Genomic DNA, 25,838 nt, shown 5'->3' with positions numbered 1-25,838 from the left:
TCGCAAGTGTCTCGGAAATTAGACTATGAAATTTTCTATCCAAGGTGATGTTTTTAATAGCAATTTTGTAATTATAGCTTATACTTTTACACCGCTTTTATTCTTTTATTTTAAATATTAAATATTATTCTCATAAAAAAGGTAAAAATTACAGTAAATATACACTGCTGCTCTTGGAAAGTTTGAACACCCCCACAAATTTGATCGAATAATCGTGTAAAAAATTTGAACATTATAAAACAGCAGTTGTATTATTCTTTTATATATTTAGAGTACTTATATACATACTAACCAAAAATTACAAAAGCTTCATACATTTTTTTTATTTTTTTCTGGTAAAATATGTAGTCTTTGTTTCGTAGAACATTGACCGTATAATCAATAATTTCAAAAATTTGTTCAGAGAGAACACGGAACACAGGCGTGCTATAATGTATAGGTAATGGTGTAATACATACATTTGATCATATAAAATTAAAAATAATTTATAAAATTTTTGTATTGATATTAGTACGTATATAAATGCTAAAAAATATATAAAAAAATAACGCAGTTACTGTTAATAATAGCCTATAATTTTTTCATGATCATTTAATATTTATGCGAGTATCTGAATTTCCAATGAACAATAGTGTGTATACATCATTTTTAATAAAATAGTAACGTAATGTCTTTTATTTATTAATCTATCGCTTTAAGCGACATGTATAATTAATTGAGTTACTAAATATTAGTTTACAATATTAATACATTTTAAACAGAATATTTATACTATATTTTTCTATTTAAACAGAACATTTATATTATTGTATATTTTAATATATTTTTTATTATTCAGTAATCGCGTCGAAATATAATTCAGTTGCTACGGTAGTTGCATAAATGTAGCTAGAGTTTTATATGTGTGAACACTAATTTTATCTAACAATTTCGCAATTCTTTTCGATGTTTTCGTTTCTTATTTGTTTACTATCATTTGTTTAGTTATTTTTGACGTGGGAAGTCAAAGTGTAAACTGATTCTGTAGGAAATTGTGTTACTTTCATTTGAACGAGAACTGTAAGAGCCACTAGATACTGCTGTTGAATCGAAAAGGAACGACAAAGTGGATCCTATCGTCAGTAAGTTGCATGAGACTCGGTTCATAAATAAAGGCGTAACGGGTGGTATTTGCTGGCGGAAAATAAGGGAACCTGTATGCGTTTAATGCGAGAATAATGAAGCAAGCAATACCTAAGGGTACACCAAGGATAAACCGGATTGGTCACATATTGCATTATACGCGTGGATATATATGAGTTGATATATCTTACCTAAACGAAAAAAATAAGTTAGTATTTAACGTATTTATATAGTAATGAAAATAGCTAGCTTTTTTTAAGTCTCTTTTATATTCAGTCAATTAAGTTGACAAATATGCGAAAGACTTTTAAATTTATTCCATTGTTTAATACGGTCACAACATACAGGATGACATCCGAAAAATTGATGCTATTGTAATGAATAGATAGAACGAAATGACCTAAATACTCTGAAGAAGAAACCTATAATTTTTATTAGCATATAATGCAAAAACATGTACATTTATACATGAATTTGTAAATGAACATAAAAAAGTCGAAAAAATTGGTTGCTTGCATGACTCAGTGATATATATTCTCTGAAAGATCTCTACATAGACCATTTCTACGAAAGAAATTTACCTGCAATTTTTCAAAGTTATGGTTATTAATAATAGAAAATATATTTAAGTAGTTTTCAAAATGATTTGATTATTATACAAGATATTTTATTAATATTTTATTTTGAAAACATAAATCGCTGAACAATCAGTTTAATTATTTTAATTCTTTTAATAATATTTATATAAATTTGTATTCTTTTTGTACATACTAATAAAAATGACAGGTTTCTTTTATAGGTTTTTTTTTAATAGTATAATATTTACTTTGTTCTGTTCACTCATTTCAAAATAATAGTTATTTAGTTTTATTTTCTAATTACCAGACCTAGATAATCAATTTTATTTAAAAAGACAATTAAATTTTTACTGATTTCTGCGTCAAGATTATTTGCTTTGAATATTAAGTATTAAGTATCATTATCAAAGTATTATTATTATGCATATATATATTGTTATTCTATCCAGCAAGTTTAATTATTTCGATTAGTATGCAAGACGTTAATTGAGAGCGGATAAAAGCTTTTATCTTTATTACATAACATTACGAAAAATCGCATTTACACTCTAATTAACCGCGTAATCGTCGCATCATTTGCATAAAATGTTCTCACGTTTTCTCCACTTTCCAATTTTTCTTTGGCTTAGGATGTGTAAAATTGCAAGGAATACGAACAAAATCCGATCGAGCGTCTGCTTTCCAATTTCTTTTTGTTTTAGAACGTGTAAAATATCAAGGAAATGAACAAATCCGCTCGATCGTCCGCTATCCGCGATGAATCGATGTCGTCATCTACGCGTATGTGGTTTATGTTTTATGCATATTGTTTCGGTACATGGCGTGTTGTGTGAATGCAGCCTGGTACACGTATGCACGTGTATGTGTTAACGGAATACGAATACATATGCGCGCTACCGTTGCAGAAACACGTTATACATTTCGAGGCATTGCAGCATTTTCGACCGTCAAACTCTCGCGATATGGTCGAAAAATGCTCTTCCTCTATCCCTTATTTCAGTAGTAACTCGACAATTTCGGCCTCCTCTCGATCTATACTTCGTCAAGTTTTTTCCGATATAGTCTTGGACATTTCGACTTATCGGTAACAAGGCAAGCAACTGTTATTTTATATTGTACAAACAATATGCTGTCATGAAGACTTCACAATTATCAGGAGACTTCATTTTAAATGATACTGATGCACTTTAAAATACTACATCAATCAGTAAAATAGATCGCAAAGTATTTGGCATCATGAAGAGAATTCTAGAGATACATAGATTTAGATGTATTCAGATTTATTGTTATTATTATTATTTATTATATTATTAAAATGTATTTTTTTAAACGTAATTTTGCATTGTTATTTGCTGAAGTTATTACTTATAAAAATTCTTCGAAGAATTATTTTTTTTCTTAAATACAAATACAAGATCGTATTGTATGTAATATTTTTGCGAAAATTTTATTTATGAATACGATCTTCTTGCTAAGAAACTAATTTAATTGAAAGTCGCTGATAATCATTATCAATTTCGAAATGAATCTCATCTCGGCTCGTGACATTTATCTGTATACGAAGAAATCTGTATATGCAGGATGGTTATTTTTTAGCTGATCGTAAGTTTCCTTCGGAAGCGATGTAATATTTTAGATGGAATCACGTGCTCCAGTACGCTATGGCGTAACATCGCGTAGTAGACTATAAAATTTCGTGTTCTCCGTACCGACACGCGTCTTGCGCATTCGGTCGTCGCCACACCACTGACGAGATGCATGCAATAACGTGGTTCGGAGTGCGCGTACCCCCTTCGTATTATTAACCTCCGGCACCTTCAGGTACTTACACGTTTTCACCTCGTATGCGATTGTGTCACTTACACATCGCACGTTTCCTTTCTCTGCTTTCGCGATGACGCATGCACACGTACGCATGAGTGGTAAATATGGATGCGCGAAAATATGTTCCGGAGCGGCTACATATATATATATATATATATATATATATATATATATATATACGTATTTACCTGTATACGTGTATGGTACGTACATACGAAGGTGTTTTTTCTGCGTGCTGATCTCGTGATATTATGTAGCATTCGCCTTGTAACGTTCCTTTCAGGCGAGCTGTCGCAACTGTCAGCGATATCTTGCATACGTTGACGTTATTTCTTTTATTTTTTTCATGAATTTATGCCCGTTTGCTTTAATGTAGATTAACTTGAATCTCGGTTCAACTTGTTCTTTATCTTTTTCTAGTTTTAAGAATTGGAAAAAGAATTGATGAGTTTTTCTAGGAAAAAGTCGAACCGAGATTAAAGTTAATCTACATTGGCAGAAACGGACATTAGCATCTAAATATTAAAGTAAAATCAATTTATAATGAATAATTTGAAATAATGGATTTTATATACATATATATATATATATATATTTTTTATGTAATATACATATATATATATATATATTACATAAGATGTACATAAAATTTGTATAAAATGTATTGATACATAAAATTAATGCATTTATACATATGTCAAATTTACTTTACAAATTTGAAATAATTAAAAATAATACAATTTTTTTTAATTATTTCGAAATACACAATTATAGACACGTAAGTACATATGTAAGTTTTCTTTTTGATATTTCTCTCAGAGTGTTGAATATTGCGTAATTCGATTAACTTTATACAAATATAAACTTTATACAAATATAAACTTTATACAAATATAAACTTTATACAAATATAAACTTTAGCCAAATATTACAATGTTGTAGCAAATAAATATTTATTTATCATCATTATATATATATATCTATAATGTTCATCTAATTTCTCCATTTTGTATAATATGGTATATATAATATATTACACTGATTATTTGCATTTTATATGTATATCGAAGCATATCAACATCATGTCATTAGTTAGCGATTATCGGCGATATTTAAATATTAAATCTGGAATTCAAACAAAATGTTTTATATATGTCGAAATAGATTGCATCATTTTTTATTTGTAAAGTAAATTTGTTACATATGGTGAAATTTTGCTTAATGGATTTTGTGTGTCTTATTCTTTGATGAACGTTGTTAATTCTAAATATGTCTATAACTCATAATCTTGTGAATTTTTATACACAAAACTATTAATATAGAATGTATATATACAAATATACATATATATTAGGTGTTGGAATTAATTCGTAGCGTTTTTAATGAAAGAATGTTATTTATTTCACATGAGCATTAAAAAATACATTAATGAAAGTACTTCCCATCACTTGTAAAACGCTACGAATTAATTCCAACACCTAATATAATTATTAGCAATATAATCTTTATCTATGTATTTTCTTCTTGTATTCATGTATACTTTTTTCTTGTGTTCTAGAATTAATTAAAGTAGAAAACAACATAAAATAGTAATGCGTTACATGCGCCAAATGTTAAAATTTTGTATAAACTTTATGATTTATGTACGTGTGTTTTATTTACTTCATATACTATTCCTTTAATCTGTAATAACTAAAGAACATTTTTTATAGTGTTTTTTGTTACAATAATTTCTTTGAAATAACTAAAATTTTGAAGTAAATTTTCGTAATATTAACAACTTAAAGTTTTACAAAAAAAAAAACACTGCTATGGTTCATCACAAAATGAGATTGTCCAAAGAATTTCTGTATGAGTTATGTAAAAAGTATTTTCTTTGCAAATGTATGCCGCAAATAGAGTTACTTCTGCTCTGCAATTTTTCGTTTCTCTGTTTTGCGACGAACAAAGGATGAAGTACATTTAGCTCGCACGACGTACGATATTCCCGAAAGTTTGCGGTCTCCTGGGAATAATTTCGATAAAACGACTCTTATCGCCTTTATCGGCGAGCGATCTTTCTTTCGTGATTCCGTGATTCGAATGCGCTGGTTTTGGGAGAAGGAAATCGCGAAGGTGCCATCACTCCGGGCATTCATAGTGAAATGCAGGTTCATTCTGACTAGAAACGGTTCCTAGATCTCCCGTAGATTAAGTCTCGATCTTAATTGGTAATCGGATTGATTCGCCTCCGCGAATTGGAAAAATCTCAAAGTTCCTATTATTCTTGCAAATTGCAAAGGTTAATTCCCATCGGAGTGTCGAGTGGGATTCGCGCGTTATGCTAATAGCGATTTTCTTAATGTCACGCACTTTCGCGGTGCGGTGAGAAAAATGCGATGATCGAAGGTGGGAACGAATATATCATTTCGAAGCCTCTTGGGAGAAAGGGTTAATCGCACCAACGTCGACAACAATGTCGTGTCGCGCTCGGCGTGGGGGCGGGCTTATTTGCAATGCGGCGAGCTCTATCGCGCAACTATAAATAACTATGATCTTTCGAGGCGTGGTAGGTTGAAAATTATATGCAGCCGTTTACATATCGCTACAGTCTCTCCACTGGTGGCATGTAAAGCGCGATATTATTAAGCGTGAACTATGGCTTATGCACATCTGTTGCAATTCATTTTTTTTTTAATTCACGAATTTTAGAGTCGCTCGTTGCTTGTCCCGAGATAAGCACCCTCAGTTTCTTCCCTCAGGTCTCTCGTAGATTAACTTTTCATCCATCGATTTTTTTTTCCTCTGTCTTCAACCTATTCTCACTTGTGATTGTGTGCTAGTTTCTTTTTTCTTTGTCTCGTCATTTATTTTTTACTTCATCGCAGCGTATCCACGAAAAGAGGAATGTTTCTGCCATCTACTTTGCTAATTTGATCATAGTTTCAAAGAGATGAATTTATCTTTTATGTATGGGAATGTATTCCATCTGTTTTTTAATACATGCTCAATTTTACTTTGTACGTGGTGGAATAAATTTGTAAGTCACATATTACTCACATGCAGGATATTTTATTGCCTAAACGTGCACGTTGTAAGAAGCTATAAAGTAAAATATGTAGCGATCGAGATGTACGTGTTTACAATAGCAAGTATGGATATTTTTATGTCAATTCGCTTTGTCATGCCGCTGAACCAGGATACTATCTATGAATAAACTTTGCCGATACTTTATAAGCGGTAGATATAATATTAGTCGATTAGTTTTATTTTTAAGATTCTTCTAAAGATCCATTTTCTATAATTAGATTTATTTCATAATCAACAATTACAATTCTGTAGATAAGATAATGGAGAATAAAGTTGGATTTTTCTCGAGTTGGAAAAAGTAATTAACAGAATTGATCTCTTGTGTTAATTTTTTTAATGGGTTTTGAGATAAATATCGACAGGAAAATGGAGCTGATGTAACAAGGTGAAAAAAAAGTCTTTACTGTTCTCCGTTATCCTTTGAGGATTTACTCGGAAGAGAAACTCTTTAAAAAAAGATCCAGACATTTAAAAATGCGAGAAAGGCAAGTTTTCTTTGAAATGTTAACGGAGAGAAAGTAGTTGGCTTTGAAAATACCATATTTTGATGGCTTGCTTGAACACTTATACGCTCGTCATCATTTCTTTCAGAATTTTACTTTCGCGACATCTATGATAGATTTGCGATCGTAGTGAGCAGAATATATGTATGTATATATCACTAATAAATCTCTAATAAAGTAACATTTGTTTTGCGTGAATTTATGAATCGCTTGAATTTAAAGGGATCATAAAGAGAAGCCCAGATGGGATAGCTGTATTTTATCGATAATATGCGACACATCTTTATATACTTTATTACTTTCAATGTCGTACACATACGTAAATTTTCGTAGAACGATATTGTTTTAATTGGACGTCTAAGTCTATAATTTCAAGAATCCGAACATTGTTTCTTCATATAATCTACTAATTTATAATGTTCAATTTCGTAAGTATATAAATTGCAGAGTTTTTGTATCAAGCAGATTTTGTTGCCACGATTTGACAATTTTAAACGTCATTTTGAACTAAGAAATAATAAAGGTACAATATCAAAAAATTTTTGTCGTTCTCGGTGTAAATTCCAAGCTATAGACACATATATTAATATGTACATTTTAATTTTGGAGGATTTCCAAATTTGTAAAAATAATACTTATATGTGATATCGTTCTATAAAAATTATTGCGTTTACTCGGTAAAACAGACGACTTTAGAATTCCCTTAATGCGGAAATATGATAAAATATAAATTTAAAATGTTATATAGTATTATATAGTATTAATACATGATAACATAATAATTAAAAGCAGCAATAAATTGTTAGACATAAAAATCATTGAAGGATAAAACAAGTCGCATTTGATAGAAATGCTTTGATTATATCTGAGAATTATATACGAGTATTATCTATTATGAATTGGACTTTTTGAAATTATTTTTAATTTTTATTCTATATATTTTACTTTGTCTGCATAGATCGATTTATCGATCCAAAAATAAATCTTAAAAGTTTCATTTAGATAAAAGATTTTCATGTGGATTTTTGTAAGAATATTTTTAAAAACTTCTATTGATGAAAATATTCTACCTAGAAAATTCTCAATTTTGTTAAAACTGTGAAAATTTCAAATTTACTTGCACATAACAGGTGTACGTATTGCAATATTAATAGTTACAATATTTACTACGAAAATATTTAAGTTTCCACTTTCAATTTAAAATCGAACATAACATAAAGCGCAATGATCTACAATTCGTATGTTCAGAATAGTGATAAAATTCCATTCGTTTTATATATTGCATATTTTTAAGTATACGTATATATTTTTTCAACGTATGTATGTATGTTCGATAAATCTTTTATTTTTTTTTCTATTATTACATGGCATAAGAACTTCATGTACACGTATATATAAATTCCATCCTGAATTCTGGCGCGAATTACAGATCGTGTATGTAAGCTTTATAATTTTCCAAGAAACAGAAATGAATGAGAGCAATATTCACATCTTTGTTGCTCAAATGACCTTTACGAATTGCTGAGATACACGAACTTGCCGAGATTATATACGATGATATATGTTACGTACACTAATTATATAAATCACCGTGGATTTACATCGTGTATCGTGCAGCTTTACGAGCGACGCGTCGGTTTGTCGCGCCAAATGACACAACGCGATTTTTCGTACGGAGAGAATAAAGAGAGTGGACACAAGAGGCGGGGTTTGTTGCGAGACGAGGGATGGAGGGTAGAAGGGAAGAGTAACGCGGTTCGGTGGTATCGATAAGCTGATTTACGATCGACGACCGTGCGCGCGATGTAGAAACGTTCGCCAGCAAGGAATATAGCCGGTCGTAGCGCGACGGCGAACGTGTCCCGGAGGTAATGCATTTTATAGTGGGATCCTGCAACATTCCGTTGCAATTCGGTCTCCGCGGAGAGCCACCCCCGATGACCTCTCATCCTAGCATTTCGGTTAAGCGCAGTTGCTCGTGGCTTCGCCACGATCATCGTCTTTCGTGGGTGCGAGTAAAGTCCGCGCATCTCCAGCACTGTCGTCAACAAACAATGCTGTTGTAGTCGATATCGACTACAATAATTTACGATTCTTATTAGAACCTATAAATCCGAAATTTTGAGGAATGTAGCGAAACATGTTCGCGAAACACATTCTCAACATTCTCAGTTGGCGCGAGAGTATCTAGCAATCGAGGAAATACAATTTCATTTTTAGGTGATGGAACGCGGATGGAATATCTCGTGAAAATACGACAACTAATATTACGAATCGTAATTGCTGTTTTAATTCCGCTGCGCGTTTCATCATCCGGTGATGTCCATTTTGTCAACATAAAAATGTCGGAATTGCAGTAAAAAATTTAAAATCTGCCTATAAATATAAAAATTACAAAATGCTAGCGAAAAAAATACCGAGTAATGACTCAGTAAAGGGCAATTACAAATCTGTCAGCGTGTCGCGGAATAACATTCAGTGCTTCAACGGTATCGTGCTTCAACAATGTAAATGAAAAACGCCCGTAGCTAGAACAATTTTGCTAAAAACAACGGAACGATAAATAAAACGACAACGCTGCACTTCCATTTATGAAAGAATGTAAAAACTGTATGTTTAAAAAAATTTGATACACGGCAGAGAAATATTTTATAATAAACTCTGCTTATAGCAGTAGATGGTAAATGTAAATTAAGTTTTGCAATTTGGAGTAAATTTTGAAATGGTTTAGTATTATCCATTTGACTGCAGTTATTCACGCATATATTTACCATCTTGATTATATTAAAATAAATATTTCCTTTAGTAAAAAATAATTATGAACGTGGGTAACATGCAAAATACTTTTTACATTCGATTTAGTATTTTTTGTGTTACGCTATTTAATAATCGTCAAATTTTTAACATCTGCATTTTATGTGTATCATTTACATAAAAGATTATTGTCATTATAATAAGCATACCAGGTTTCTTTCTCGAATGTAACATGTGACATTTATCTCGCACTCAAATTTCCATCCGACATATTTCTCTACTGAAAGGAGCATTCTCTGCCGAAATATCTTGGTTTATTAAATGAAAATATTCAAATGATATTTCCTAGTTGACTGCTACCTCGCTCCAACATGGCGCGCGGTAATATCGCTGGAGTTTGGAGCTTGCACTATAATATAACTAAGTTTCTGCACTATAATATAACAATACTATTGCAAGTTTACACCAACAGTCGAATAAGATTGCTATAAGCTAAGGATTTTGGACTGCGATATCACTGTAATAGTGCTAATCTTTACATGAATTCTCATCTTTAGAGGATACACGTAAAACTTTTACATCTTGCAATATTTATTTCATTTATTTATTTCCATTCTATTCCTTGTATTCGTTGATTAAATCTGATCTTTCCCTAAATCTCAAATTTAATCCGTTCTTTCTCAAAATGTCTTTAAGAGAAACATTTATTGTTTCCAAGATTTATTATTCAGATTTAATAAGGGCACAGTATTTTGTGAAATGTACGCATTAAAGTGAATGTAATTTTTATATAATTAAATTTAAACGATCTATAATTCGCGTAGGGATACAATTGTATTTACAATTTTAAATGTATTTTAATATATTTTAAATTGTAAAATGTATACAGCATGGATATTAAGTACTCTGATAGATTTTAAGGGATGATTTCTAATACAAATTCAAGACGAAAACTTTGTACGACTATATGTCCGAAACGGTTTATTATTAGGTACAAAGATACAGGATGTCAAAGTTGAAGGAAAAATTTCGTTCCAAAAATTTCGAAATCCATTCGAGTTAGTGATGAAACTTTAAACATACAAAGTTTCATCAAAATAACTCGAGTAGTTTTTGAAATTTTTTTGAAAAAAAAAACGAAATTTTTCCTTCAACTTTGATACTCTATATCGTTGAAACTAAGTCGTTTCGGACATATGGTCATACGAAGTTTTCGTCTTGAATTTGTGTGAGGAATCACCCCTTAAAATCTTTTAGAGTAGTTTCTACCCAGTATATAATAGATATAATATGTACCTATGTATTTTACGTATTTCGAATTACATCATAATTAAACTCACTTTAGACGTTTTATAATGTAATGTATGATCAAATCCGAAATAATATTTTATTTATAATTTTATTTGCGATTGAAAAATCGAAACAAATTCATATATGTATGTATAAAATTATTATATATTAATATTATATATTATACATATATTAAAATATATATATTAAAATTAGTGTGTCCGATGAATAATATTATAAAATAAATAAATGAATGAATATGAATACGAGAGTAAAAACATTTTTGTTGTATTTATGGGAAATACTTTTTATTTAATTTGAATAAATATATTTGTAAATATACGATTTTATATATATATATATATACACATATATATATAAAATAATTTTGTGTGTGTGTGTGTGTGTGTGTGTATACACAATTTTTTCGATTTCGCATTTACTCCCACTTGACCATAACTACATTATTTAATATATTCCTTAACAAAAGCAAAATAGCTTTTATTTTCTCCTCGGTATTAATGTTTCTTTAACCAAACTTTAATCAAGCTCAAAAGCAGAATATTTTACAGGCTATATTAGCAGTTGAGCGATTAAACTTGCTTACAAGTAAGTCAAGATTGTAAGAAAACACGTCGTTCTATAGGTACGCTTATACCTGAATAAGCTGAAGAAGCTGACAGATAGTTTCCGATGACCTTACAATAGTAAAGTAAGCGTCTTTGTGATCTTGTATGTATTACATATAAGTAAATGGAATGTTGTGCTAGCCAGATTACCGATATTGTATATAAGTTTAAAGTTTTTAAAGGATTCTTAATTAAAACAAAAGATAATTCATAACAAATACTATAACCAATTTTTGAGCTAAATTGTTCTATAATGGTTAATAAGTACCTAATACTTTTAACCAAAGATATACGATTATGTATAACTATAGGTATATATATATATATATATATATATATATATATATATATGCTTATACAATATCCACATTCAAAAAGTAAAAAGATAAAACTAAAAAGATAGAAAGGTTAGTATGAAAGTAGTAAAATAATGATACCCTACAAAAGTGTATCTGAATATTTACTACAGATCACTATTTAAGGTTTAGAAAAAAGGATTGCTTATTAGGAGTTTTCTTTTTTAGTTCATATTTTGTTTGAATAAATATAAATACTCGTAAAATAATTATTTATGAATAAATATTTTTAAAAACGAACAATGTTTTAAATAAGTATCAATATTTTTTAAATGTGAACATTTTTAATGAATAAAATTTATATTCAATTACGAATTTTTTATTTTCATCGGACATATTAATCAAAATATACATATAATATGTAATGTATTGTATATTATAAATAGTCAGATTTCTATCCTATCTAATTTTTTATGCTACGTCTTTTGATGTACGTCTTTTAATATTTTATGTACAATGAGAATTGTGATTTACTCAAACGAGTTTTATAATACATATTTAATATACGTACATATTCTTTAAATGATTTCATGCAATAAAACTATAAATAGAATTCCGTTCTGAATTCTACGAGCGTATAGATCATCTAACATGAATCTTAGAATAAAACGTGCCGCAATAATTGCTTTTCGCGGAAACAAATCATTCGAGCTGTTAAGCTATCTTTCCATAACATCCGAATGGAATTTTTTTCTGGACGATTTCTTCTTCGCTTCGGCTGATTTTTTAACATCCCCGTTATCGAAATTTGCATTTTGGGATATCGCAGAAGTAATATTTATGGATTCGTATAATTCCACGAGGTTCCCGGTAGCGCAGCGCAGCGCGACGCGGCGCAACGAAACGAACCGAGCAGATTCGCGTCGCGCTTGGCAGTGCGAATAAACTCGCGCAACCTTTGAAAAGTCTTAAGTGGTTGTCACGTTAATCGGATAGAGAAATTTCCGCGACCACGCGGTCGTACGTAGCGTCCGCGCGATTGCAAGCGAGCGAATGAGCGATTTCGTGCTCTTGGCTGCGTTTCAAAGCCCTCAAGGGCCGTTGCAGTCGAGGACCCGCAGCCGATTAACCTAAATCCCTGCCATCCTTTTTGCAATTCACGCGAGCCGCGATGGGAAAGCGAGATTCGCGTTTCCGCGCTCACCCGATCGAAAGAAACTGATAATGGGCGTGGCACGAGGAACGATTTTCTTCTATCTCGCGGGAGCAATCAGCTTGTAAGGCAAACTCGTGTGAAGCTTCGTGTCCGCTAATAATACGAGCGCTTTATTGAAAATTATCACGTCGACATCGTGCGATTGTGAAAACGTGATCAGAATAGTTAGTAATACTTATAAGATACCTATATAGCGTAATTCAGAAACTCATATTTCAAATCAGAAAGCGATATCTGATTAATGTTAGCAACATAATTACATTGTTAGAATTTATTATAACGATAATGCTTTTAGAGCGCTATCGATATTCGGTGACATACAGTATTGCTATTGATACGTAAATTTTAAATAAGACAATTTTAATTAATGTAATACAAAGTTTTAATACATTTCATGTTTAATGATAAAATATTTGTAATCTCAACGTTATGTATAACCATAAATAACTTAATGATTAACTTAAAAAGAAAGAAAGAATAAGTACATTATCAAATTCAATGAAATTCTTGAAATTATATGTATTTATTGTTATAATTATATTTATAAATAGAAAATCAAATATTTGAATAAAAAAAATAATATCAAATAAACAAGGAGCATACGAGCTTCTCTCTCTCTCTCTCTCTCTCTTTCTCTCTATGCAAGGTTTTTTGTGAAAATTATATTCAAATTTGCTTATATATACAATACATATATTATGATCATAAATGTTTGAGAGATCTATTAGTCCATATTCAGTACATTGATCGCAATAATTACTCATTATAAAAGTAATAACTTACAGATACATAATAATAACTTTATTGCATGTACTTATAAATTAATTTAAGTGATGTATAAAATTACTAGATAATAATAATAAAACAAGTACTAGCAATTGAGACGACAGCGATACGGTTAATACAAGGCCTAACCAAAAAAATTCAAAGTATGAACAAATATTATTAATTAAGGACAAACACAATAGATTTACGAAAAATGAAATAAAATATACTAAGAACCAGCGAAACGAAAAGAGAAAAGAGAAGAGAAAGATAATACATTAGAAGGTAAAGAATTGTAATATTTGACTGCAGTGAAAGAGACAGAAGCACGAGATTTGACAAAGTAAGAAGCATGAAAAAAGATCTTAAATGTGATGTGTATTTATCAATAATAATAATTATATATATATATATATATATATATATATATATATACATATATATAACTGCTTAAAAATTGAAATCACTCATCACGTTCTTTGTTATTAAACTGACCTCTGCTAATCACTTAAATTAAACGGTTTATAGCGCTCAGCGATCTCATCCCCTTGTATATCAAACTTACGTATGATAACAGGTTTTTAGGGTAATAATTTAATACTTAGGTCTTTGTGAATATAATTTTCATATTTGAATCATTGAAAGTGTACAATTGTATAAATTCATTAATTTAGCTACATGAGTTTGTCGCAGTTATCATAATCTTTTTTTTAAGTCTTTTCAATAGAGATACTTAAGATTCAAATTAAATGTGCTTTAGTGATTACTTTAGAAACAAAGACTGTAAAGATTATTGAATTTTTGTGCACAACAAGTTCAACAACAAAGGAAGAAGAAAGACTGAGTATAAGAGCGGTTAATTACTAAAGTTTCATGAACGTCAGTGTTCTCTTTTTCTCATTGTAGTGCTTTTGCGTTTCTCGGGGTCCGAACCAAACGATATATACACGGCGCATGAAGGAAAAAACCAAATTATTCATTCGGCCGGAATGGAAAAGTTCGTCCAACTTCTTTTGCGCGAGTCAGTATTTTTAAAATAGATTAACTCACCGATTGAGCGAATCGAGTCCGCAATGTCGACGAATAGTACACGACCGATCGATAAACAGTTTCTATTTATCTTATTCTTTATACAAACACAAAGCGCAGATAAATAAAATAGAGTAAAATACATAATTGTGTGCCTTGGAGGCAGTATGAGATGGGACACTATTCTTCATATACCACAGAAACTTGATGCAATTTTTATTATTTGCTTTGGTCTGAGACGTATCACATATTTATTAATTTAATTTTGTTGTACCTATGTTTAAAATCTGAAACTCACTTTAGACAATTTATAATTTACGTCAGAATAGAATTCTATTTATAATTTTATGTGTTGCATAGCAAAAAGTTTCAAATGTCAGAATTATGCATATATATATGAAATATTCTAAAATGCACACATACATACATTGAAATACATGGTATATGAAATTATAAATAAATTTCTGTCCTGAATTTTTTAAAGTGTAGAATGTAACAATAAATGCAACTATAAATTAATTGTGCAATTTACTCTACGTGGAATGATTTGATAATGCAAAATTTGATAATGATATTAGGTGTTGGAATTAATTCGTAGCGTTTTACAAGTGATGGGAAGTACTTTCATTAATGTATTTTTTAATGCTCATGTGAAATAAATAACATTCTTTCATTAAAAACGCTACGAATTAATTCCAACACCTAATAAATTATAGTCAACACAATTAATTACAAACATAGCATTTATTTTGTGTTTACGAAGACAAAAACAATGTTTAAATATTAATTAATATATTTAAGGAGTGATATATTGATTTTCTGTTTCCAATCATTTATTCTTCACTTTTCTTTTTTAAAATTATTAACTAAAAGGTTTCTAAAATTATATACATACTAACACTTTTTTTGTTGATTTATTAAATTACATATCATCCAGTTTTTGTTTTTAACGTGGTTTATATAGAATATTATTTAATGTTACACGACAATATGTGCCAGACGATAAATGCGATTTATTAATGTCTAGTTGGTCCGGAACAATCAAATGCGCCGTGGGCTGTACACAATCGTTCTGCGATTGATTGCGGTGCTATTGGCAATTTTCTGGCGGAAACTGATAGCTCACCGTGTGGCGTAGCTTCGAATGAGTTAGGCAGGCAAAGGCAGGTCTTCAATTTTACATAATTGTATAAAATATGTACGTCTATACGATGTATATCGTGATTTAGCTGGAACTCGAGACAATGATACCGAGGTGAAAAGTTCGTTTGGTTGGAATTGATTAAATTTTATTCGTCTCACGGTTTAAGCTGCTGCTGTCCAAGAGCAACCTCGCAAACTTCAAAGGCCGTTTCGGTAGCCGCTAATAATTCATATGTAGCCATGTGCAAGGAAAAGTGGCGAATTATTCCGGTTGGAGAGTAACAGAATTACAAAGCGAGTAGTTATGCATTCGCGCAGATGTATGCGGTTGCCGGTTCCGCCCGTGTGAGAGAGAGATGCGAATGTCAGTAGACGCCTACATTTTGTTAATGAACGTGGTGCGCGGGAAGCTGATGCAGCCAGCCTCGTTGCACTTGGCAAGCTAGATACGAGTCGGACATTTATTTCGCTCGCGTATCGTATCTACGCTCATCGCGGTAACGTTTATCGCGCGCAACGCGAGGTAATATAGTATTACCTGCAAAGAGTGGAGGTCTCTGATGGTGTCCGATGGACGCATAAGTGGTACCGAGGTTTTACAAATTTTATGCATGCCTATGAGATTCGACGTTAATAACATATTCATACGTTATAAGAAGTTTAAGAGAAGCTTCATGTTTGTGTGTTGTGTTTATAATTGGAAAAAAATAATAGTTTGTATTTCTCGTTATTTTATAGCATTAATCTTTTCGCTCGTTGCAACATTGCGTATTTATCTCTGTCTCATTCAGTGTGGTGCAACCCGTATAAAAACAGTTCGTTAAAGCCCGTCGCATTTCTAGAATAAATATGTAGGTTGTATCCCACGGTGTATTTACTACAGCAATTTATTAGATACACAAATAGCGAAAATTACGGGCAAGGTGGCGTGTATCGATACATGTGTATTTCACTAGATAGAAATATAAACTGGATATATTGGACTCATAAATAGTGCGATTAATCATACGTATTGTTTAAATAAATAAATAAATATTTGTAATGAATAGTGTACGAGGCATGTACAAGTACATAGAGGCATGTACTTGTATATGGAGGCTGATATGACACGTGCAATGCGCGCGATCTTTTTTATTTTCTCCAAATGGATAAATCTTCTCTAAGGGTTTCGTTCGTAGAAACGATCGCGGTTTTTACGGCGACATCCTTTGAGACGAGGGTCAATAAACTTTTAACGCGTTATAAAACTGTTTACGACAACGATATTCTCTCCCACGGTGAGTATGAGTTCTATTTTCTGCGCGACTAGTCCGCGGTAAGGCGACTTTTCGGGTCGCACCTCTTTCTCGCACTCTTTTTTCGGCATTTTCCGCCCGTTTTTCAGTTTTATCCGGCAACTCGATAAATTTAACAACGGTAAAAGCCGGAATTCGCCGCAGTTTTCCTATTTGTCGGCAAATTCACCCGGTTTCCACGCAACCGGCCTGGTGTATGTTTTATTTACTAGGTAGATTCTCTATCTAGTAAATATCCTTTTATTGTACCTCAAATTAGATAATAAAGTATTTGTGAGACTAGATGATATTCTGTTAACAAATTAACGTAGTTAGAATAAAATAAATTTGTTATTTATTATAAGATTAAAATATGACGTAAAAATTACGTAATTCGCATTTTTTTTCGAAAACAATGACAAAGAAAAGTTTTCATGTTGGAACGGGATTGTATATCTTACAATTAGATTGATTTTAATGTAATATTCATTACCATTCAATATTGAATATACACATAATATCGCATTTTCGTAAAAAAGTGACATAAGTCGAAATTTTTTGAAATTCGTGACCCAAAGATTGTGTTCTACATGTGTGAAATACATCAGCCTTCAATCAAGAAAAATGAAGTTTAAAAAAATGAAGAAAGATATAAGTTGAATTTCAATATTTTCTAAAGAAAAATAACACAATGAAAAAAACATAAATTAAAATGGGAATAATTTTTAGGAGTATAACATAATGTAACAAAATTAATATCTGTATTACTTGTAGAGAACTTGAAATAAGTAATTTGTGATCACCTCTAAGTTAATATTATTATAATATTAATATTACTATAATAAGTAATTTATTTTAATATATACAATTTTCTCTTTTCTTTTTGAATAATTTTATATTTTTTACTTGTAACTAAGATAGATAAATTATCTAATTTATAATCACAGTGATTCTTTGTGATTATAAATTAGAATATAATAAAAAAAAGATTATATATAATATATAATTAAAATTATATATTTTCATGCTATAATTTAATAATTAATTACTAAAAGCAAATATAAATTAATATAAAACAATAAAGATTCGACGATTTAAATAAAATGAAGGCGATTGTCGACGAAATTGTGTGAATTGCGCTGAATCGCGATTTTTAACACATTTCACTCTGTTAAACATTTCGCGTCAGATCCAATAAAACAGCGCAATGAAGGGACCAGACGACAGCTTCCTAAAGCAGTGGACTATTTGTCAGATGTGGTCCGCAGGGATAAAGTAGGGCGTTAGGTCGTACGTTCGTCGACTGAGAGAAACGTATCTCGATTCTTCGCACCGGCTTCTCGACAGCCGCTGAAAATTCAGAAAAATTACATTGGTGTCCGATTTTCTCCAAATCGGACATAATTCTTCCACGTCTTTCTCTATTCATTGCGGTCGTCGGTGACAACCATCGTTCCTATCAATGATTGCGTTCAGCAGAGAAACTAGTCAATAGCACTTAGTGATTCTTTAATATGATTGGTCCTTTAATTCTTTCACTAAGCGTTAACTGATTAATTTTCTCTGTTGAACGCAAATTTTTAACGTTATTTTTTAATTATCATGAAACATCATTAATTTCGCTCTCTCGCCCCATTGCAACCGTAAAACGCGACATAACGAGAGTACCGCCCGATACTCAATCTTATTTTTCATAGAACTCGTAATTTCATAACAACGCCGCGCCGGTTTTTATTTTTGCAGGACTTTTTTTACCGGACTCTTCACCTCCCTCCTTCCCTCTCGTCGTCCAGCGGAAGGCTCTCCTATCTCGCGCGATCATTTTTGCACTGGCTGCGAAATAACGCGTCGCCGCGCTTTGTATTTTCATTTCTCGTCGCCAACGCCTCGCGCGAACCGTACAGCTGTTTACAGCGGCCATTTGTTCGGGGTAACGTTCGGCGCGTGTTATACGTGCCATTTATTTTCGCGAAGCGCGGCTCGCCGCACTTCCTGTAACGGCTCCACTCCGGTAATTCCGCAGAATAGACGTCGTACAATTAGAGAAAAGCAGCAATATTTTGTGATTGCGCCCGATCTATTTTGCACCTATGCGCAATTTTCTTTTGATCCGTTCGACTCGAACTTTTATAATTTATCTTTGTTATGCGTGTAAAAAAAGTTTGTTTCGTCGAAAATTTATTTTGAAAATTACCTCCCAGTCCTTCAAAGGCAGCGATTTTAAACCGCGTACATTTTTTCATTTGTTTATTATAAAATATACAAATTACATTGGAGAGAGAGAGAGAGAGAGAGAGAGAGAGAGAGAAAGAGAGAAAGAGAGAAAGAGAGAGAGAGATTGCATGCATACATACAGTGAGAGCAAAAAGTATTCGTACAAGGAAATTTTTTATAAAAAAAGTTTTATTCGTAAAAAATAAACATTAATTAGCAATTTTATACAATGAATATATTCTGTTTTAACATAAATAAACGAGCTTCACATGCATTCCTGATTTTAGAAGCTAAATTTCTCGATTGGACGAATACTTTTTGAGCATTCAAACAATAGAATTTTTTAAATTTTCGCTTATTTTTCAAATGATATATTTTTTATAATTAATATATATTTTTTTGGGAGACATAATTTTAAAAAACATACAGTCTATTTTATTCTTTATGAATAAATTGTTAATTATCTAGCAAGAAATGATCGTCAATTAAATGCCGATCGACGTCAAATTGATGTTAAAATCATCATATCGATATTGATTCGACATCAATTCGATAACTCATTTCTCGCTGGATAATATTTACTTTTTAAAAATAAATTTTTAAAAAATATTTTCTCTGTACGAATACTTTTCACACTCACTGTACGTATTATATGTAACATGTATTCAAAAAAATTAACCTGCCTCCCTAAAGGATTAAAAGAAACCAATTAGTATAAATCAAAATGGATATTTATGTAATGCATAATATATTTTCTGTGTGCTATTCTTATGCTCAGTCTTTTGTCGACACATATAAAAAATATAAATAGAAAAATGTTTCTTAGAGAGAAGTATATTATAATTTTTTATATCTAATAATAACAGCATAAAAATATAAAGTTACTACATATTTCAGTGTTTCGCTGGACGGTTTGCCATGCAAAAATAATAAGAAAGCTAAATTAAAAAAAAAGAATGATGAAAAATTATAAAATGCATGTTAATTAATGCATAAATTAATATCATGAATAATAATGAAAAGAAATTTATTAAAATAAAATATGTGTTGTATCAAATAACAGAACTACAGAATTTATTATAATCTGTTAAATTTATATGTGAAATTACGAATACCAAGAGTTATTTTTAACTGTTTCTATAAGTTACCATTGTTCTTATTCAATATATATTCTTAATTTAACTAAAACAATGAAGTTAAACAACTTAACTCAAGAAAATATATTAAATTTGATGAAAATTTAGTTATTATTTATTAAATGCATACGTTAATACAGACATTGTTTAGTTTGAAACTAACTACAGAAATGGATTGATTTATACTTTGACACATATGGAAGTTAAAATTAACAAAATGTTATTGAGTGAAACAACAAAATGTTATTATTTAACTCAAGAGATTGAGTTGCACCATTGCTCTTTTGATATCTAACAGTGCCGAGTACAATTACGATGTAACTTGTACTTTTTTATTTCGATCTCATATATATTTTGTTTAAAAAAATTATAAAAGTTTTTTTAAACAATTTAAAATTTAAATTTTAGGATAAAACATATATATAACTAATTAACACACAAGATACTCGTATATAATTTTATATATCTTATGAGATATATGAGTTTCTCTTATAAATTTGTGTATGTATATAAATGTATGTAAATTGTTTATATACATATGTTTTATATAAATATTTAAATTTTATATACATATACAATTACATATGTTTATTTATTTATTCTGCGTCTTCATTAATTCGATGCATCTGATGATGCTACAATCGATTTACAGTGCCGATATCGGTCAATAAATATCATAAATTTACAAAATTGAAGCGTTCAATATTTCAATGGATGTATTTTTCTTATAATTTGACTGCGTCATTTTATGTAACCTCAGTAATTTACGATCGGTGTTTAAAATGTGGTCAGCAACCTACATTTCATGTATTTTCCCATTGGTATTTTAGATATTATCTGCGAATTTTGTATATGTATGTATTGCAAACTGGCACGTGAACTATCACGCGAGCTCTCTCCGCAAGCTCGTTTTCGTCCTTCTAGTCCCAACGTGCCCCTTCGAACCCCGTTCTCTTTTTATCTTTGACCTCGGCCTGAACTTCGAGAATACAGATTACGCGTTCTTATTTTACCAGGCAACCCTGAATTTCGTGCACGTGACGAGCGATCGTTCGTCATATTCTCCGTTCACGTGCTTACGACGTATACGTACCGACAGCTTTCCTACCGAATCAATCGAACTGCATTTTGGCGCAAAACGCCACTTACCCTTGATTCCGTGACGATGTGAAAATAATGGCCTTCAACGAATCTGTATAACGAGTCTATATGCTTATATGCCCCATTATATACCAAAATAAGGTTTCGCCGTATAAAGTGAATAAAATTGATCTTTCCTAACAAGTCAATTTTCTTATTTTCAGGATGATCCTCGCATAATGAAAGTTGGAGACAAGAAACGTTGGATACACGACCCGAATAGTAAGTGATATGCTGTCGAAAATATCTGCTTGAGTCTTGAATGCATGCTTTATAATTTTTAAAAGCTTATATAAATATTTTTAGATTTTAATGGACGTCTTTAATTACTAGGTAATTTGCAGAATTTTTAAATTATTTTTTTATAGCTAGAAATAAGCTTCTTATCTTATTTTCATGTTATTTAATAATTATAGTTATTTAGTAGTAGACTAATAATAAGAGCAAATATTTTTAAACCATTTACGTGATATTTTATATAAAATAATTTCATCCTTTCGTATCTCTAGGATATATATGTTCCACTTACAAAAAAAGTTATAATTTTTAAACAAATACTCTTATCGATTTCTATTCTACTTTGTTTTAAAAAAAAAGATTCAAGCTTTATGTAAAAAGAATCGCACACTTTGAAATGTACTATTTTCAATCAAATATAGTTATGTATATAAATTTTACCGACAATTTGTCTTGTCACCGTAATCCTCTCTCATTAGGCCATTTTCTTCCATCATTCGTACTATTTATGTTGCTCGTCTGAAAACTGAGAGCCCTGTGTTTGTAATAGCTCTTTGAGATGTGTTATATTGATTGAAAATTTTTACATTCGATTTACAATTTGTATTCAGAAAAAAACATTCAAGCTCACATCATATATTTTAAATATATTGTCGATATCAGTTTTTCATAGTCATTTTAAATTTAACTTTTGATTCGTAATTAGTAATCAGGAAAGAACTTTAACACACAGTCATATGTTAAATATACGATATTTCAACTTTCCACGGCCATCATTTTGAATCCATCATTTTTAAATTAAATGTTGATAATTTCTTTTTAATTTGAAATCAGCACCCCCAAAAACTTATAAAACCTTCCCCATATAAATAAACACATTTCTTCTGGGAAAGCCAGAGATACGAAAGAGTTGAGACTTTTTTAAAAATATCAAAATATGGATAATCAAAAATTAGGCGTAATTCTTCTTTTTAACAAATTCTTCTGGTATATTCGATACGAAAGTTTTGCTGATCAGATTTCGTTTTGTCTATTTCAATCGTGTGTGACGGGTAAGTGAAACATTTAACGGGCTATGTTCATCGTATCGTGCGATGTACGCATGGATAATTGGCATTGTCGCTGATTCATCGATCGAATTGTGTTATAGCGTGTCAAATGAATTTCACGCGGTATGTATTCCCTCGAGTACGAATTATCGGGTGGGATGTCATCGCCCGCCTTTCGAATGCTTCACGATTTTTCATCCCCACCGGTTGATGCACGCTCACGAACTTTTCGCGTTGAGAGGATCGTAAAGCCGGATGTACGTACGACCGGTATGAATTTGAATGGAATCTCTTCGCCCGCGCCCGTTGGCTGGTTCACTCGGCGAAATGTGATATTTATCACGAGCGTTGCCGCTAAATTCCCCAGAAAATTCCAAATATATATACTTCATGAACGCACGTTGCGCGCAGTCGAATATATCGTGAAAATCTCAAGTAAAAGCCAGAACGACAGACGGTCGTGAAAATGACGTGAACATTCCCGATAAGAATATCACGCAATGCGAACGATGTACATGAATAGATATTATTTATTCCATTTTTTTTTTATAAATATTGCATAGAATTTCAAGGTAGAATTATTCAGTTTAATGTTTCAAGAATATTATTTGTTCTAGATATGCATTAAATGTGTTATTATAATATTTACATACGAAATTGTGATGGAAAATAATAATTGAGAATTTTTTTATTTTCTATTTATTAACATTAAATATACTTTAAAAAAGTGAATACATAGATTGTAGTTTGAAAAAGTTGTAATAGAAAATAATCAAATTAGATGACGTTCACGAATTCAAAATCGCGAATAACAGTAATTTACATACAGACATTGAAATCTATTGATGAGTAAATGAAAGAGAATTGCGCCGAACGGATTTAATGCCAATAGTAAAAAAGATGGTATTTACATGTCGTCTTTTTAAACGTTTCCAGTTTAAATAGTGCCGTCGTTTAAAACATTGTTGAAATCATTCCGTTAAAGATTTGTGTATAGAAAACATTATATGGTGCGCTGTTAGTAGGAATAGCAGGACGAATTTATTAATAAAAAATATAATCCTATTGTAATGCAGATATATACCGAGAAAAATGGAGGCTAAATGTATAGAGGATGCACGCAGTTGGATGCAGTTTATTCCAGTTTTTGCTACAATATTTCTTTACATTTTCCTTTTATTTTTCTTTTTCCTTCAACTCTTTTTAAATCGGTTGTGACGCTCATCATGTATCACTCGGACGCTTGTAATTCTTTTTAATTCATAAACGTTATTCTTTTTAATTCCCTTGTATATGTTTCATAATTTGCACCAGGCAATTATACATATTCCTACTTGCATGTTTTTAATTATAATTATCTCTAATCAATCCAAATTGATCCGTTATAAAGTTTTCACAATCAGTGAAGCTAGCATTTCAGTTTCAGAATTTTGATATAGTTATTGATTAATTTTATAAAGGAAACATATAATTAGATATCTTATATTTATTTACACTCAATTATCAAAATTCATCTCAATGCTTATTAGGAACTTTATAGCTTTTTTTTCTGAAAAGAAGCGTTGGATGAAGCGACATACACTACTGCTCAAAAATTTGGAGCATCTCTAAATAATTTTGAAAGAAGGTTTAATCAACTTGATTTATTAACATTGTAAATGTTAATTTTTTTTTCAATGTGTGAAAATTCATTTTATTTTAATCAGATATTTTATTTCAGTAATGTCCGTTTAAATAAAAATAATATTTAAATAATATTTTCAAAATAATTATGTCTGTAAAGAATTATGTTTTATGAAAATTATATTATATAAATAAGTTTAAATGCTTTAAACTTTTAAGTAATAGTATATTATACGATGAGCTCTCTGTAAATTAATTTTGCATATTTCTTTATTTAAAAATTCGTTTAGAGTTCGTGTAAATGTTGCATTATGCATATTTATTAATATGTACATAATTATAATTGATATTATACTATACAATATATAAAGTACATGCTATGCACAACATGACGTGAAACTATCGATACAATCACCAATGCTTGTCATAATCAAGTGAATAATTCTGTTTATCATAATTAATAATGGGCGAATATTGTATGAATGCCAAAACATGAATGTTATCCTGCAATCTAATCATGATGATCTAACAAGATTGCAAACCATGTTGTTGAAAATATATTTGCTTCGAAAAATATATTTATTTTAAATTTGAAGGCATATAAAATCAAAGTTATTTTATAAAATACAATGTGCAAGATATTAAGGCTTTAAAGATATCAAGAAATAATAAAATATTATATAAGCCAATGTAACTTGACACAGAGTAATGTAATAGTGTGTAATAATTATATAATTAAATAATAATAAATGACAAAATGACAAACGTTTCGACCCCAATTTGGGTCCTCTTCAGTGTAAAGCCAAAAGATTTACAAATTAATTAGAGAGCATTGCAGTACAATGAAAAAGTACAATCAAAGCGCTTAATAGTAGAACACAACGGTACAGAACAATGATAGAAATATGTCGCATGTTTAAAGTCTATATGAAAGTCCAACAATAAAA

General features: G+C 30.6%; 1 protein-coding gene across 1 annotated transcript in view; it reads left to right on the top strand.

Annotated features, from left to right (window-relative positions):
* The window catches only part of Cow (Proteoglycan Cow), a 143,345-nt gene that overhangs the window by 52,901 nt on the left and 64,606 nt on the right, over positions 1 to 25,838 (top strand). The window contains exon 2 of the mRNA XM_011065677.2: positions 22,147 to 22,204. Within this exon, the coding sequence (XP_011063979.2) occupies positions 22,147 to 22,204 (58 nt within the window). The remainder of the gene's footprint in view (positions 1 to 22,146; positions 22,205 to 25,838) is intronic.

This window comes from Acromyrmex echinatior, chromosome 3, assembly GCF_024713525.1.
Source record: "Acromyrmex echinatior isolate Ae372 chromosome 3, ASM2471352v2, whole genome shotgun sequence".
In the NCBI taxonomy this organism is placed as follows: Eukaryota; Metazoa; Arthropoda; class Insecta; order Hymenoptera; family Formicidae; genus Acromyrmex; species Acromyrmex echinatior.
This window is presented reverse-complemented; position numbering and strand designations above follow the sequence as displayed.